General features: G+C 37.9%; 1 protein-coding gene and 1 long non-coding RNA gene across 3 annotated transcripts in view; one reads left to right on the top strand and one right to left on the bottom strand.

The window, feature by feature from the left end:
• The window catches only part of SMC1 (structural maintenance of chromosomes 1), a 31748-nt gene extending 22409 nt beyond the window's left edge, over positions 1 to 9339 (bottom strand). Inside the window, exon 1 of one of the 2 annotated variants that reach the window (XM_086970753.1) lies at positions 8811 to 9339. Coding sequence is in view for 1 of the 2 variants with exons in the window: in XM_022843099.2 (XP_022698834.1) it covers positions 421 to 631 (211 nt within the window). In the remaining variant the exon portion in view is untranslated. Of the gene's footprint in view, positions 1 to 420; positions 768 to 8810 lie in introns of those variants that run through there. The other variant, XM_022843099.2, reaches the window with a different exon arrangement.
• LOC147752737 (uncharacterized) lies at positions 8056 to 13892 on the top strand. The gene is made up of 3 exons (XR_015313274.1): positions 8056 to 8073; positions 13065 to 13194; positions 13589 to 13892. It is a non-coding gene; the product is annotated as an uncharacterized LOC147752737 (long non-coding RNA).
• The last annotated feature ends 3793 nt before the right edge of the window (positions 13893 to 17685 follow it).

Raw genomic sequence — 17685 nt, 5'->3', positions numbered from 1 at the left:
ACAAAAAAAAAGTTCAGCGAACATAGAGCTACCTTCTTTAGTAACATTTGTTATATTGGATACAACGAGTAACGACCAAAATGTGCTCAAAAAATTACCCTAACTTGTTTCAAGATCTGCATACAGCCGTTCAGTGCTATAAAGATAGTGCATACTCTACTGCAATGACAAGGAAAATAGAGGCAAGAAAAAAATTGAGCATGTATATAAGTTTGCCTACCATAGTTACGCGCTTGAATAATGGATGCATGTAGAAAAATGTATTTATTATTGGATTTTGGGACTACCATCTGGGTGTAGATTGACGCTTTCTATCAGCTGATACGAAGGATGAGCTAGACGGTGGACTTTCGCCACTATTTCAAAGTGAATTAGACAGCAAACCAAAGAGTCTCGAGACATTAGCCCAAGGAGACTTACCAATTGGTGCTCCGTGAATGAGATCCGAAAACCTTTTTACACGAAGCTGTTTCTGTTTCTCTCCAAGCACGAAACTTATTGCGTCCATAAAATTACTTTTGCCCGAACCGTTTGGGCCAATAATGGCGGTAAAAGGTTTCAGGGGGCCGATAATTTGCCGACCCCGGTATGACTTGAAGTTCTCTACTTCAATGTATTTAAGGTAGCCCATCTTGCGAGTAGAGGGGTTTTCAACCCTGTACCGAAACAGAAAACTACAATAGCCGCATCAAGCAAAACTTCCTATATGTTTCAACAACAAACGGCCGCCAATTTCACAGGCAGACAAACAACGAACGACCCATCCCGTCAACCAAAACAACCATTGGTGAATGAGCGCATTCCTCCATATTTAGGCAGACGAATCGCGCGGCAAAAAAGGCGAAGATAACCGATTTCCTCCTCCACAAAAGAAAAGGTCAACAGAAGATGGAGGTTGAAATAAGTATTTGGCCTTTCATTTACCTGATTCGTATTTACTTACTAACTTGAATGGCTACGGACGGTTAAAAAAATCGACGTTACATGACCATTATTTCGCCGTCGTGCTGAAAAAGATGATGCACTGTAAAAGATACCATTCGATAAATATGGTTCGTACTAGTCTAATAAGTGATGGGGCTTATAAAAAATAACTTTTATGATCTATCCTAGTTATTGTTTATAGATTGTTTTGCTGGTTCTCCAGTAAATACAAGTACCATGAATATTGAAAACTGCTTGGAGATGACAACTTGTAAAGCGTACCTAAACACACAAACAAAAGTTGTAAATTTTATTTGTGGAGATTTCAACTATAAAGAGCAACATTTGCATGCAAGTTTCAACACATGACCTATTACCGCAAAGCTCAGTCATTCTACGGTTTTCTATTGTGAAAGAGAACATTTAAAACTACTGAATGAGAGATGCTTGGTAGCACGATGTTGACTAGATGCTCGGTGACCTTCAGACGTGAGACTTGCATAAGATGGAGTTCTCCTATCAAACCATTGACATATATATTAATCAAAATAAACAATGAAATATATTAGCCACGATATATAGGAAACAAGGAGAAAAAAAACTATATTAGCCACTCTTTTTCTGACAATAGAACGGTGACTTTGAAAATCAATGCTATGAAACTGCAATTTCAGCTACTGAATTCTCAGGAAGTGGAACTATTTGGGACAGCCAACCAATTTTTTCATTTTATCGAATGTATGATATGCAAACAAAGCAGAATAATTAGTTCGCTTCAGCACTACAGTTAAGCCTATTCAAGAAGTCTATTGTCCATAATAGACTGAAATTGACTATATGGGTCAGTATTGTCCTAGAGTATGTGATACAAAATGCCATCGATTGTACAGAAAAATCGGAAGAGCCTTGTCGTATAGATTAGCCTAACAGGCACATTTATATATCTGTATGTGTCATAGAATTACATCGTATCGTATTTTTGTACTCAATGTGTCACGCTTTTAAGATTTATGTTCAAGAAAAAAATGAAAACTGTGTTTTGATAGCACATTATGAAGAATAAAGAATGTCGCCGACCGATTTATGATACCCTTATACGTTATATGTTATATGATATGCTACACTCCTTTTACCAAGATTAGACTATCTGTATCGAAAAATCGCTGAAAACTGTACAATCCACTAAAGATCCAAATACCAAGATGTTTTTGTTTCTACGAACATAATTCGTATATTTAACTCACTTAACAAACCAGAAGAGAAAGAAATACAGCGGAAGATAGCGTAGTGACTGTGTTTTAATAGTGCATCTTTGAAACAAAAGAACACCATTGACAAATGCATGTCATATTCTACATGGAGTTGTACAAGACAGTATAAAAAGCAACTACGACCAACACAGCTTCTGTTAAGAGAATAATTAGTAGTAATTTGTGTTGGGCAAATCTAGATTTCAATGACAGTTGAAGGTTCAGAAAGAAACTGCAACTGTTGGTATTCCCACCGAGTAAGAAATATGTCTGTGCACTTAATGTCTTCAGCACTATGCTTAGCTTTATGTGTAAGAATGCTGTGAAACTATATGCCCCTCAAAGAAGTGGCAATTAATCAGGGGCAAGTTTGCAAAGGAGCTGGACACACATAAACGAAAGCCGGCATTGCGGCCAGAGTGGGTAGAGAAATTGGGTGATAGCTTTTTTAGCATAGTACTAACAACTTTGTTTGTGCCACCCCGAAAAACACACCCTCTGCGGTCATTCAAGTCTCTTTCCGCAATTTCAAAATTCTAATGGAGTCCTGCAATTTTACCGTTTTAAATATCGTTAGGCCAGATGAGGCATACCTACAATAACAGAGTTTACCAAAGTGATTACACTCAAAGCAGAGAAACTAAAAGAATTATTTAGGTAACATCACAAACTTATTAGAATGTTTGTTACAATGCTTGTCTTTGTCCTCGTAAGCGAGACAGCTCCGGCTTCTTTTATATTTCCTTGAGTGCGCTTCCAGGAACACATGCTCATGAGTGAACTTGAAGCTTTTACAAACCTGTTTGGATGGATCGTAGAATTATTTACATGCATTTCAGAGCAGTCCTATTGTTTTTTGAGAACAGATGCCCTATTGCTATACTTTTTCCACACGGCTCGAGCAAGCTACAACCTTTGGATATGTTAGTTTTTGAAATATTGAAGGCTCAGTTTTTACAGCTCAACATAGCTTTCTTACGACTTACCGCAGAAGGATCACAATCTATGACGTAGCCGAATCGGCGAAAAGTACATGCAAGATATTATTTACGGCAGGATTTTTTCCGCTAAACAAAGCTATATACATAAAGGGTGACTCAACCCTTGTAGTTGTGCAGGCTAGATCAATACCGTCAAGGCACCACAGTGTCATCCCAATATGATACCCATCATTCCTCTGCAATAAAGACTCCGTTGTAGGTAACGAAGTTGACAGGAACAAGAGCTCATAAATGATTTTTTACTGTTTCTTTCTTGAAAACTATTGTTCGCAACGGTTTCGTTAAGTATGTTTTGTATGTAAAATTCCACCGTTCTTTACCTCTCACGCAATAAATATCTCCAACATTTCTCAAATCCTTATTATAAGGAAAAAATATTTTACGGTGTTTCCCAGAATAACCATGCGTTTCTTGATATACACATAATACATATATAGAAATTTCTTTAAAACAAAGGGCTTGCCTCTCCGTGGAATCTCTCTTGAACTTTAATACAGAGCTGAAAAGTAACGTGTACCTATAAGAAATAAATTTTAATTTCACGAGAAAGCATTAGACAACGCGAAGGTAGTGACCATTCTAAATCAAGTAATGAAGATTCACATTCATACATAGACACACACACAGACAGTGTGTTCGGGGTCGTCGAAAGGTGGGTGGAGCCGTACAAGCCAAAGTAGCACGGTGTCGCTGAGTAACGGTGGACAGGTGAGCGACTAATAAGATAAACGACGTGGCTCTGACACTACACAAAGAATTGGACTTTATTTTTTTTCGTTAGAATACTTTGTTTGTTGACTGTAGTAAGTGGCAAGTCAGCTACCTTCTCTTTCATTATCATCCGTTAATAGAATCTCTACGGCTATCTTGAAATGGTGCCTAATTTGCGGGCGTATCTAGTGTTCTCCTACCTATCGCCCAGCTGCTGCAAGTACCTACTTCTGCTGCGTCTTGCTACAACAGCATTATGTGGAGGTGCATCGGTCAAGAATCGTTAGCCGGTATAGAAAATTGTAATTGAGTCTAAGGGGGATAAAAGGAATAGTTATATAGCGCTGGCAAATGGAAATCGTAACTCAAAAGAGATTAAACTCGGGCAGCAATGCATCGTATCAGAGATATATATATGTATATAATATGGCATTAAGAAGTGATCGTTTAGCGAAAATCAGGCACTGACAGTAGTAAGCTTGAGTCTTTACACGCACGTTAGTTTATTTTCCTGCATTCTATAAAAAAGACGCCCGCAGTATCCAAGTCTCTAGTCTCGTGTATCTCTCTAGTGCCGAAAGCTATGAAGGACCCCTCTTCAAGACGCAAGGAAAAACTTCTAGTACACCCGGTCGGTTAGTTGTTGCTATCTTTGGTGGAATGTATAGCGCCAGCAACGTGTGCCGCATAGTTAAATTATCGTTTGTTGGTCAAGTTGGGTCGAGGCATGGGCAAACTCGGAGAAAGAAAAAGTTAGAGGAGGTATACATGGCCGACTGCGTGAAACATTCAAAAACAAGGATTGAGTTTTCAAGGGCTATCTTTATAAGAATGTTATAGGTGATTTCATGGTCTACTGTAGCGCTATAAATGGGAGGTCACGTTTAAAATGTGAAAATAATAAGAAATGTGAAGTCATAACGCGATTTGCCTATTTAGCAAGATTGTGCGAAGCGTAGTGCTATCTGTGGCGTATAAGGAGTGTTCAGTCAATAAAAAGGCGAAGACCGAATGGTGAGGGAGGCATATAAGTAAAAAGTACGAACGGGAACTAGTGAAACAGATTGACCTGTGTACCATTTAACAGTTGGAGTAAACATTTAATTTGAAGCGCGGCATACCCCGTGTGAGAAAAAACGGTGGCATCGAGAGGGCAAGAAAAGCCTACAGCAAGCAGTCGGTAACAACCCGATTTGACATGTTCTATCTCTGGACAAGCAGCAATGCGAATTATCGAGTACCGTAACCTAGACCATGACAATGAATACTAATAAGCATTTGTTAATATCATCTACTGACCGTCATTTGGTCGTTTGTATAAAACTCACTTAAAATATGGCCTTGAAAACAAATGTAATAATAATTAGTTTCAACTACTGACGCACAAACGTTTTTTGCTTATAAGTGCTATTTATGTAATAACGGAATATTAGTTTTGAAAAACACACTGATTCACTATTTGGTCTCAGTTAAGTCGCCAACGCGCGCAAATGCCAGTCCTTTTCTTCTTAAAGCGCACTAGCTTTACAGAATTCCAACTTGGGATATGTGGTCCATTTCAGTTTATAGCAGCATTAGTTTCTCCTTACATTTCATTCATCGCATTATTCAACAGTTGGTCAACGTTTACTGTATTTAGCCTTTCTTTTCGTTAAAGCGTATCGCTAAAACTAAAATTATACATTCAAAATACTTTTATGGATAGTAGAACAGTTATATGTATTATGATTACAAGCACTGTGGTGGCATGAGTTGTCGGTCACAAAATGCAGCCCGTACATAGATGTAAAGTGTAGAAATTATTTACCGATTAGCGTCCCATAAGCATGACGGAAGTGACAAGACGCGAGAGTGTAAAAACAGGCATGTGTAAAACTAATTATTGATTTGCTTCTTTCGCCACTATTGCAACTATAAACCTATTATTTTTCGAGTTGAATTATTAAACTTACTATTAATTCTTTTTGCCTACCTGTTACACATATAATACCGATGTATTAAGATACATGATATTTTACACTGGTGACAAACATTTTAGCGAAATTTAGTTCAGTAATATCTATTGGAAGATTAAAGAAACATCCGATACTTAATTTACGCCAATACTCGTTTCACTATCGTTTTTGTTTTAATTGCCACAACTTCTGTTCCAATATCGACCGACCAATATATATATATATGCAACATATATATTATAAACTTTAATTTCCAACACTTCATAGGTTCAACATTTTGTTATTGCTACACATGCGCAAGATGTTCGTCTGTTCTGCTCTGTTGTACGTGCAAGCCTCCAATGATTCCGGTCCCGCCCCACTATTTACCGAGAGCCCATCGTGGCTTTTCTTTATGATACACCACTGTGAATTAAATATCCCTACGGTCATTACACGCTTCTTTTACTGCCCTTTTACTCCTGTTGATTTCACCGTTTAATATGTAGTACTTTGTAGGCTTTATGTAATTCACTTACGTGTAATCCCCTTAATAGCCAACGACTCATGTAAAAAAGCTTCTAATTAACGGTGAGCATCCTATTTTACATAAAGGTATTTTAATCCCAAATTTCATATTAAGTCATGTGCTTCAACGAGGTAAAGAGAAAACTACGACCGACTATCGAACGTCGTGCTTGAAAGCGAATGCTGGATTCATTGGTTACCGTTCTTCGATCGTAATCTTTAGAGACTTCCATGGCCAGTAAAAACTTAAATCGCATGCTAAATCATTTTTTCAAAGTCTCTTCTCTACCACTCTCTATTTTCCGGTTTTGAGCTCCTAACCTATGCAGCGACTCCTGTTGTGCTTTCCCATTCCTGTCGGAATTTTTCGAGAATATTTTTCATAGCTTTCTGTCGGATAAGCACATAGTTATTATAAATTTCCTGCTCTTCGGTTATAATGCCCCATAATGTATACTTCAATATAATCGTCGTGCTAAGGATCAAAATAGTTCCAAATGCTCTATTTGTCAAGACAGCGAGCGTCTGTTGTGCTTTTCTTAACTGGCCTTTGTTTCTCTTCATTTTACAGCTTTTATTATCGGCTGAAGCATGCTGAGGCTTTATATGGCCAAAACTCTTTCTTGATCGTTTGCCCGGCGTGTGGAATTCAATACAGCGTTTTCCGGTTGAACTACGAGTCCTTCCAAGCTGACGTTTGCTCATTTAGTCTGCCACATTGCTTTTGTACATTTCCGTTTGGGTTCTGGTAACGATCACCAACGCCATCCGGATGGCTGTGTAAATTGCTGTGCTTACTGCTTCCGGCATGGGGCGTCTGAGCACACATTCGTAAACGAGATTTCACATTATCGTTCTTACCCTGCTATTACTTAGATATATTGTCATATTACATAGTTACAAATACTCCCTTCTGTATAACTCAATTAGCTTTTTTGACCATTTTTTTTATTCAAGATACCAATACGACTACTGAATATGGAGCGAATCTCGAGTAATTATCGATAATAATCGTGAAACCAAATAGGTAACAATAATACCAGGCAACATCTTTCCTAGATACCTGTTAATTGAGTCTTATTAAGCACAGATATTTCGATTTCTGACTTACGGTTTAATAAAATTAATATATTATGAATGGTACTTATATATATAAAGCTCATGCCTTCAAAGTATCGGAATATAACCGAAAGCTAACTATTTTTAATAAAGGCCATCTTTGTTCTGTACTGTAATATGTCAATCCCTATACGCACGTTTTGTTATTGTTTTACACATTATGCTGTCCAGAAATTACTTGTGTAACGTAGTAAACGCGCTCCAACTATACGCATTGGTGTTTACACTATTCCTCTGTGATAAAAACTACATGCGCTCATAGTATACGTTCATTTAAAAAAAAAGCTACGTTTTACCGCTGTAGTTGCTCGGTTGCTCTTATTATTAATAGCAAGCTTCTTAAAGGCTTATCTATGCAACTATTTTTACCTATGTCCATGCATTATGGTAGATTGTGGTTGCTCTCTCAACTCTCGAATCCCATCAAAAAGGTTGCCGTGCCAATGCTTATCAATAATATCATTAACACATTCTGCTTGTATGTGCAATATATTTCAACGATGCGAGGGACAGCGAATTGTTTCCACTGTTTCATCCATCATGGAGTGTTTTTAGGACGCCAATCGCATAAACACACCAGTGTCTACTTTCCGCGTTTCGAGGCAGGTATGAATAATAATAACAATAATACTAGACATGTCTATCACAGTACAATTATTAAAGGTATATCTGACTGTAGTTTTTACTATTTTGCGGTAAAGTTTTCCGATCAGCTAAAGGCCAGCTAGTGCCAGCAATCACGCCCTCTTACTGACGTCTTTCTGTTTACGTTATTCTGTCATCATAAAACTAATATTTTTCAATGTATAGTCTTTTCTATCAGAGACACCTGTACGTGTTTTTGCACTACATCAGCCACTTCATGAAATACCTGTGTTCGCTATTGCTAAATGCGCTTTGTTGTTATTCTTTCGAATGCCGTCACATTTGACACTCTCCACAAGTTAATTGCACAAGTTGCTTAATTTGATTTCGTCTGATATATTCCAGATCGATCTCCAGGCCGTTTTTCGCTGTTAGAAAGAGTTTATGCCAAAATTCTTCTCTAAAGCGACGAAGCGCATGGCTTCGATGTTAAGCTCTTTTGTGCCCAAACGTATCAACTGAGCTCGCTCTTTTATACAAACAGTGAAAGTACTAATTGAATAGCAGTAGTATGATAATACCCGCATGAGGACAATGTCGTACATTCCATAGCTTAACTTCATGTTTAACAATTTTACGTTGCGTTACTCTGATAGCTTTTTCTTAACTCACTCGCCGTCACGCATTATTGAACAATATGAGAGTTACCAGCGATTTTATACTAATCGTAATAATACACAATTAAATGCAAGACTTACTTTAGTAACTATGTTGGTACAGCAGATGGCTCACGCTGTCGCATCCATAACTGAAATACCTGCTCCTCCAGTATAATTCAGTGGCTTTTACCAATTAATGAAGTTGCATGGACTGAACAAGGGAGCATAAAAACAAAAAGAAAGTACAAAGAAATAGGTAATCTAGTAACAATAAGCGGAGAATAGGACAATTTATTTGAATTTTCTAGCGTAAAAGCGTATTTACGAGTTAAAGGCAGGAAAGGGTAAATTATTTTGGAGAGCCATAAAGGAAATAATTGATGACGGATATATTAAATATGTAGAAATTTAAGCAAATTAGAGACAGTTCCAGGATTGAAGGAGGTGGTAGTTTAGACCTTGATGAAGCCATTGATAGCTGAGAATAAGGGTAGGGAGAGTAACCGCTGTACAAGAACGAAGAAGGAAACCGATGGAGCACGCTGTGAGGGCTAATGCAGTAGGTACCTCACGTAAATTGGGAAAGCACAGGCGAAGTCTACAGAATTACAAGATATAATGAAGAGTGTGGGTTAAACAGTAAGAGGAAAAAGAAAAGGCAAAAAAAAGTCCGGATACGAATTGTTAAAATAATTTTTCTGCGCTGATATCTTGATTCAGTCTCCGTATTACATATTTCTTGGTACACATGTTTTCAATTCTTCATGGCAACAATAGTACAGATAATTTGAGAGTTTGATATGTTGCGGTCGGTTGAAATATATCAAACTCGTGTTAGATTCTATAAAACACTTCACAATAAACTAGCCTTTTCCGTCTTTATTTGATGCACATATGCTAAAATGTAAATACTGTCGTATCGTGTTGAATGTTCTTTTTCTCCACTTTTGCTCGATATTCAAAAGTGCTTTTTTGCTCGCTGCAAAACCGTTGTAATTTCTTTCGAAGTAAAGCTCCAGAGATTTTATCGGTGAAAAAGTGTATTTTTAACACCTCGTCGTTTGCCGAGATTACGTAGCTATCGAAGCACTGCTCAAAACTATTTACAACGCTTGGGAATGGCATCCTAACACTGGAAAATACAGTTTGCTACGGTCGATAATCTTAAATCGATGTGGAGCTATTAAAGATACTTTTAGTGAAAAATGGTTATCTAAGGATTCGATCATTAGGCGGGTGACTCAAAAACCCTAGTGCTCTGTGAGCTGAGTGAATATCACAAAGAAACACAGTTTCTCAACATCTCGCCCAGCATCGAATAACAAACAACCTCAATGATAGGATTCTACAGGAAATTATCACTGGTGATGAAAAGTGGCGTTTCTGTGTTTATGCAAGACCAAGAGAAGTATGGCTAGTTTCGGAATAGTTAGGTCAGGTTTCATAACAAGAAGATGATGATTTGCATTTGGCGGGACAGGAAGGGTTTTAGAAGAATGTGTATATAGCCGATTTGCATAGAGTCAACGAGACTATCCTACAAAAAATACTCGACAGAGTGTTTAACAACGAAGACATCTCAAAATTTGACTGAACGAGCTCTTCAACAGTAATTTAGAAAATTTCTGATAAAAAGGAATATATTATTTGACATATGAGAGAAAGTCACAGCGAGTGAGGCGAATACGTAATAAACTAAGCTAGAATTCGGCTGAAACGCTGCGTTTGTTATCAGCTCGGAAAGTTTGTAATTACTTATACTCCAACCTAACACTACCCTCCCAGTATAAGCTGTGCTTACTGCACGTAAGACTCTCTGTTGTTCTCTAACTTACTGATAACATTATTCATGCTATACTGTCATTTTTAGGGATAAGTGCGTGGCTTACTAATTATCTGTTCAACTAAGAATGTTGCAAGCTAACCTAAAAACACGTCTTCATTGCTATCAGATCATGTTTCGCTTTTTCACGTACATCTTATGCTTACCATATACAATGTCTTATATGTTTTATGATAACGTATTATATCTTCCCATGTATCTAAGTACAAGCTGTGTTTTCCCTTTAATATATATTCAAATAAGAAAGACAGTTCATCACAGTTTTTTTAGTAGCAATCAGATATGAGCATTCAAAGGTCTTTCTTTGGCCAACGTTCCGCCAGGAGTGCCTCACGGCCTGTGGCTTTTGAGATGCTCGGCGGTTACCACAAAAGGCACACGTTTGTCTTCTTAGCTATGCATCATGTGTATGTGTCTTTGCTATCATCAATGGTAGCATTTTTTTCTTTTGCTAGGAGACACCTTCATCAGGTCTTTGAAAATCTTCTCTCTTAGTTCAAAACGACCGCCATAAGTAAAAGAAACAATAGCCAAAGAACAAAAGAGACCTGCGGTTCGAATGACGTGGAGGCAACAAAATTCTCATCTGAGATCCCATTTTGGGTTGTACGTTGAAATAGATCGAAGACGTGATACAGTTTGAAATGAATCTATATTATATGGGAATCTTAAGTCTGTTGGTGCGTCCGGAGCGTATATATGGCAAAAGAAGACAATCCGCAAGCAATCGAAGGGTATCATCTTATCTCTGTCAAAGCAAAGCCTCGTAATACGACGAGTATTGCGATTTAGTTCGTTCGGAATCCTCAATTATTCCATCTTAGCTTAGTTAACTTTCACTCACTATAGCAGATAATAAGTCTTTTATATTGCTGACCGTTAGACAATTTGATAAAGCATGAATGTCGTCTGAGGTTAGTCCTTTCTTTGCTGACTGATGTAATTACGCAAGCTAACAACAATATGTGCAAGGGAGCCTGACTACGCAGAATACAAATGCCGTAAAGTTTGAGTAGTCTATTTTTTTTACAGTGTATGAAATACAATAGACGTATAGTAAAACCGCGGGACAAATGGGGCTAATTTACAAGGAGTCCAACGGTACTCTAGTTATCGACCGGCTACTTACAGTTGCATCAGAATTCGTCTAAATTGTTGCGAGTTCTCGAAAACGTACGCAATTCGTTTGAAAAATCTTTGCGGAACGGATGTTTCACGATTTGAGGTAGCCGATTCCACCAAGAACCGGACTGAGGTGGTGTAATAAATCGCTTAAAGTTATGTCTGCTATTGGATTTCTACTGATAAACCTGCGCAGCGAAACAAAAATTTAACCGTAGTTAGATTCAATACCAATGCCAAGTATACGGTCCTTCTGATTGCGCAAACAAACAGCACGCTATAACTCCTGCACTTTTCGCAACTTTTGTCACCACCATAAATCAGGCCCACAAAGTCTACTGTATACGAATGGAGGTGCCCGTTCGAGTGTGAATTCGCGGTATCTGAACAAACTGAATTTCTAGACATACTTTCAACTTAAAGTAAACTTTACAATTAGAAAAAAAAAGTATGATCTTGACTCCTTTTTTGCGTCGATAACTGGTTACAACGATCTAAGATTATGCAATGTCACTGTTAACCCCACGGCGTGCAGACATATGACCAGATGTCCAGCTTTCTAGTAATTTAACAAATTTATTTATTGCCAGGTCGGAAAATTGAGTATTTTTTATAATAGGAAAATTCTTTAGATTTTTTGAGGCGCGACTTGCACCGTAGCAGACCACCACCATATTCTAGGTGTATGTATAATGTGTACTGGTAAAACACGTTACTTCTGTTCTGGACATTACCGTTATACGCGACTTCTGTCGGAAAGTTTTTACATTGAATGTCGCAAAAAACGACTAATAAGCCAACTCGAATTTGTTAGACTCAAGACACGTTTCATTATATCCGAAGTCCCTTTTTTTTAACTTTGTTGATGAGGCGCATATACCAGTATTCGTGTCACTCTAGACCAATCTGAAAAAGAATCGGCATCCAATAGAGTTGTAAGCGTTGCCGGTGTGCTCAAAGGGACAACGCACGACAACTCATTACTTTTCCACTCGATTTTGATTGAGGTGTCAAGCGATTACTTCGATTTTTTATCGAGATTGCATAATTTATAATTTATTTTTGCAGGTTTGGTTGACGATAGCCAAGCTCTTCCATTTTAGTGTTATACAGTGATAGACCTCTCAATGCTACATCCGGAAAATAATTTTTAATCTTAGGCAATCCACTTATTGGCTTTTAACGGATGTTGAACCTTACTAACTCGATTTACTGAAAATGCGTTCCACTTAACGGACTTACATTGAATCCACAAATGTGTAGGTGAATCGCCTGTGAAATACGAAACGTTATTTCATTTTACTGCGATAAGATTTTCGTGATTTTTTGCCGATAGTCCAGTGACGATATTTAGTAAATGAGTATGTTAACGAATATACTCATCTTAGCCGGACAGCGAAAGTCGACATGTTTTGTGCGTATCTTGCGACTAATATGCCTTTCCTGCCCTCAATCTATCACGGAACTTCCGTTGGAGTGTCCGTCGGACTGCTACCGGATGTAGCTATAGAAATACAGGTAAGCGATTTAACGTAGTGCGCTGCCCACTTCCATTTCCATCAGTTTATAGTGCTTCTCGATGCCCGTTAGGTACTGGCGTTTGTGGATCGCTGCTTCGTTTGTGGATAGTTGCCACTACCCTCGGAAACGTTTGGTGTGTTCAATGAATTCTAGCTGTTGTTTAGAGATGAAGGCTCGAACGGTTCGAATGCCCTGACATGACACCAGCATTTTCTTTTTTCTTTTCGCCTTTGCTCATTATAGTTGCTGACCATAGTGGTCTGCTGCCTTATGCCTGACGATGTGAAGAAATTTGGCTTTTGATTTCACTGGCTTGGGTTAAGGTTGTTACGAATTTTCTCACTGGTACTTGTGGTATAACCTGTATACTTCTTTTGACGATACATTTCAGCGCCTGCTTCCGCTGACTTCAGCTTTTGGACTAGCTCAGTATCTTAGCGACCTCATCACGCACCACAATGAACTTGCAAGTGAACACCCGCGAACTTATACATAGATATCAAGCAGTAATCTTCTTCTAGATTCAATACGTTTATTCATTACTATTTTTGGATTATGGGGGCATATATTGCAATTGTTACCCTTCTCCGCTTCAAAAAAGCCGCACTTCAATAAATTAGTGACTGAATGGTGCAAGTATTTGTTCAAGTGACAATTGATTGAGTGAGTCAATAAAATTTAAATTGTATGCATAATTTTTTATCTGTGTTATTATGTGCATAATTTTAGTTGTGCGCAGTTTAAAATCACGTAAAAGCTTTACAATAACTCAGCCCTAATTCCCTTTCTCAATCTTGGTATACCAGCCAAGACAATTACGACTACTGTTGTACGTCGGTTTTTTTTAAAAACCAAACTAGGGGAATAAGCTGTTACTCTAGTATTCTAGAATTATTAACCTAGCTTTATAAATTCATTGTCTATGCAAAGAACGATCTGCTAAGAGGCTAGCTGACTTTAGAACTAAGTGGATATAGGTTGTTGAATTTAGATTACAATACAGAGTAGGTTAGTGATCCTTTGAAGTACAATGATGATAGTTGGATGGTTATAGAGAATGCTTTACCACTTTACAAAATGGACTTTAACAGATTAATCAAGATATTGTAGGTAGAAGATTACAGATAAGAGCAGCGTTCCATTGTGTAGAAAGGAAGACCCTTTTCAATATATGTATACAAGATGGTGTATGAACTGCGAGAACTACCGCTTACCGTTAATCAAGTCACTTCGACCTTTTGCTATATATATATTAATTCTGTGTGTGATGGCTATTTCAATTAAAACCAATAAGTGGTGTTAGCTATGAATTGCGAGTTTTTCGTTTTATTCTTGCCAATACTATGTAACTTCCTGCTCAGTGCGACGTTCGGCAGCTCATGTGAAGCCGCGCACCTTGAATAATGCGTGCATTTTACCTTCCTTTAGTATAGAAAAGAGATTTCTTCATGCTTACTGGTCACCAACGGACAAAACGTCTTCACTTTTTTTTGCACTTGGCATTGATACTACAGAATGGTAGAGCGATTATAGATTGAGCTCTCTTTACGCAAAAAGAAATAAACGAATTATTTTTCATATTATATTAGACTTGTACTTAAAACATATGTCACAATGAAGAGTAGTAATTTCTGGCACAAACTTAAATGTGAAAGTTCAGTTAACTATGAATAGCTACAATGAACGGTTTTCATTACAAAGATGGTAATTAAAACTCATCGATTTTCCATGTCGTTATTATTTTTTATAAACCATTATCACATATTTTACGTTGAATAACTCATTAAATTTTGCTGTAGGCAACATGCAAAGATATGTATCTGCTTAGGAAAAGAATACATTGTTGTAATACTGATGGTATATGGGATTACACGTTGTCATTAGCTTTAGTATGTAACATAGCATGCGTACAATAAAGAACTGCTTTTTTTTGGTATACATGTATAACTTCAAGTAGGTCTTTCGAGGGTGGCATTTACTTATTGTATTATGTTGCGAATTAGCTAAAGCTATTACTTATTATTTCACATTTACCATTCTTGAGTACGTAGTAACATTATAAATAGAATTCAAGTTAATTCAATCAAATGCACAAACTGGGTAGTCTTATATCGTTGTTTCGTTGTTGTTCCTGTATCTAATCACAATCAGGATTTGCATATAACATAGAGCTTTTGCTCTCATCTTATTATTGAATTACCTCATCTTATTATGGAGATATTAGATTTGTCAGAGTGTACCCACACCTTTTCACTGAATCAAAAATACAACACTTTGATTCTTCTGACAGTTACCATGTTGTGCATCATCCGTCATTGTTCACAACTTTTTATCAGCTGTAGATTATTTCGCTTGTTCCTTCTCGTTGCAAATATTCACGTTTAGTGTTGAGAAGCTCGTCCGGCCAGGTTTTGAAACCCTTTTCACTGTCGAATGTGTAGCTTTCAATTTAATTTGTCAGTGAAAGGGAAAGATGAAAATCCGTCGGCGCAAAGTCCGTAGAATATAAAGGGCGTAGCTAAACCTTCCGCTTGAAGTTCAAGAAGGAAACTTTGACGATCTTTGCTGTGTGTGGCCTTTTGTTATCATGACCTGATCTTGTCTGTCGAGTTTTTCCCACTGAATCACCTGGTTTTGCATGATCCGAGGGACACATGTGCCAAGTTAACCTCACGCAACTACCAAATAAATGTGCTAACCAACTGCCTAATTGACAAAAGGAAATCTTCAGTAAATCAGGCTCTTGCAGTTACACCAAACGGAATGCATAATTTTTTTTTTGGTAATACCGGGCCTTGGCTTCTCTCCTGGGTTTGCTCACTGCGATCTTTTACTTACGTTGATGTACAGGTAGCTTCTCATGGCCGGTGAAAATAACAATCGGTTATTGTAACTGCGTGACGCTCAACGCCGTGCGAGATGTTGTTGATGTGCGAGATCCAGAGATTTCATGAGGTACTCAAGCTCCAGGCTACTGTGTAAACCTAAGGTGAGGTGGTCAATAATGATTGTGTGGCTGCAGCCAATCTTTTCGCGTTCGTCGTGTGCCCCTGTTCATTGACCGTCTTCTTTCAAAAATGCTTTCATATGATCCTTCGCAAATTCAAACGGGCGCTAAAGCGGGAACCCGTCTAAGCTTCGGGCACTGTTTTCGAAGCTAGCAAACCACTCGTAAGCACTTCTTTAAGCGATAGCATCGTTACCCGATACGACGTAGGTATTGCGATCTGTTTCGGCACCGTTTTGCCCTGGACAAAATGCATAGTATAGCAGGCGTTAAAAAAGCACTACTCTGCACCCGGAACATCCCTTTTGGAAAAGTTGAAGCACACAAGCAATCTAATGCTTTATCGAACAGCGCTTACCGGTGCATGTTAGCAATATGAAATGGCTAGCAGAAGGCTCAGCTTGGTATAATCAAAAACAAGGAAAACATAAGTAAGCCTACCAGTTGACACGGCAAAATAAACGACAACCGTGGCTATAATTGCTCGCCGTCCTACTTACAGATAAACTTCCCATGAGCCTAAAGGTTGCAAACACGAACTGTAGAACTGACTAAATCCACATTCGCATTACGTGCATTTCTCATAGAAAATATACGACTCGTTTTTGTGGTTGTCAATAGAAAAAACTAGAACGTTGGTCGTGATTTCATCCAAAACTCCATCCGATGACAGGGCTGACATACACATACTAAAGTTTGGCCATTCGTTAGTGACAGAGAGAACACATATTATGTATTTACCAACAAAGCCATTGACGACCAATAGAGTCGAGTGCCTTTCTTAACAGAACATTTATACATTGACAACTTTTTTTGAGGGAAGATCTTCATTTTTGATTTAATTTGATGAAAGACAATGACAAAAAGCTTAAAAAGGATTTGAACCAGGATAGATTTTCGTCATACTAATATCTATATCAGTCATTCTAGTCTACTGTGTCTGATTAAATACAAATGCTAAATTTGATTCGTTCTGGAACATGAATTCGTTTACATAAAAGTGCAGTGTGGCTTATCCTATCCATATAAGCAGAGTGCATTAAGGAATTTCTGGAATAAGCACAACTTAGAATGTCAATGCTGCTCACAAATCACGCTATTTATCAGAAGAGAACGATTCTCAAGTGTTCTCCAATTTTAAAAAAATCAAAGTAAGTGAAAGCAAAGTCATAGGTGGCGAACTAACATATCGCTAGGAGATAAACGGAAAAGCTTGTCATGATGCGGGTACGTGCTTCTGCTTAAATCACATTCGACCTAAATAACGGAATAGCGAAGTAAAATGTAAAATTCATGAAAAAAAAACATTTTCCTTTATTTTACTGAAAGCAAGCTAATCTCGAAGCTTAGTCTCGAATAGTTAGCGCAGATACAGAGCGATGCACGGGCAAAGCAATACTTGACCATACACGCAGTGGTACTCAATCACAGATTACGCCTGGTTGTTAGTGAATAAAAAAACATCCTGTGTAACATTTATT

The sequence above is a fragment of the Varroa jacobsoni genome, unplaced genomic scaffold, assembly GCF_002532875.2.
Source record: "Varroa jacobsoni isolate VJ856 unplaced genomic scaffold, vjacob_1.0 scaffold_1039, whole genome shotgun sequence".
In the NCBI taxonomy this organism is placed as follows: Eukaryota; Metazoa; Arthropoda; class Arachnida; order Mesostigmata; family Varroidae; genus Varroa; species Varroa jacobsoni.
This window is presented reverse-complemented; position numbering and strand designations above follow the sequence as displayed.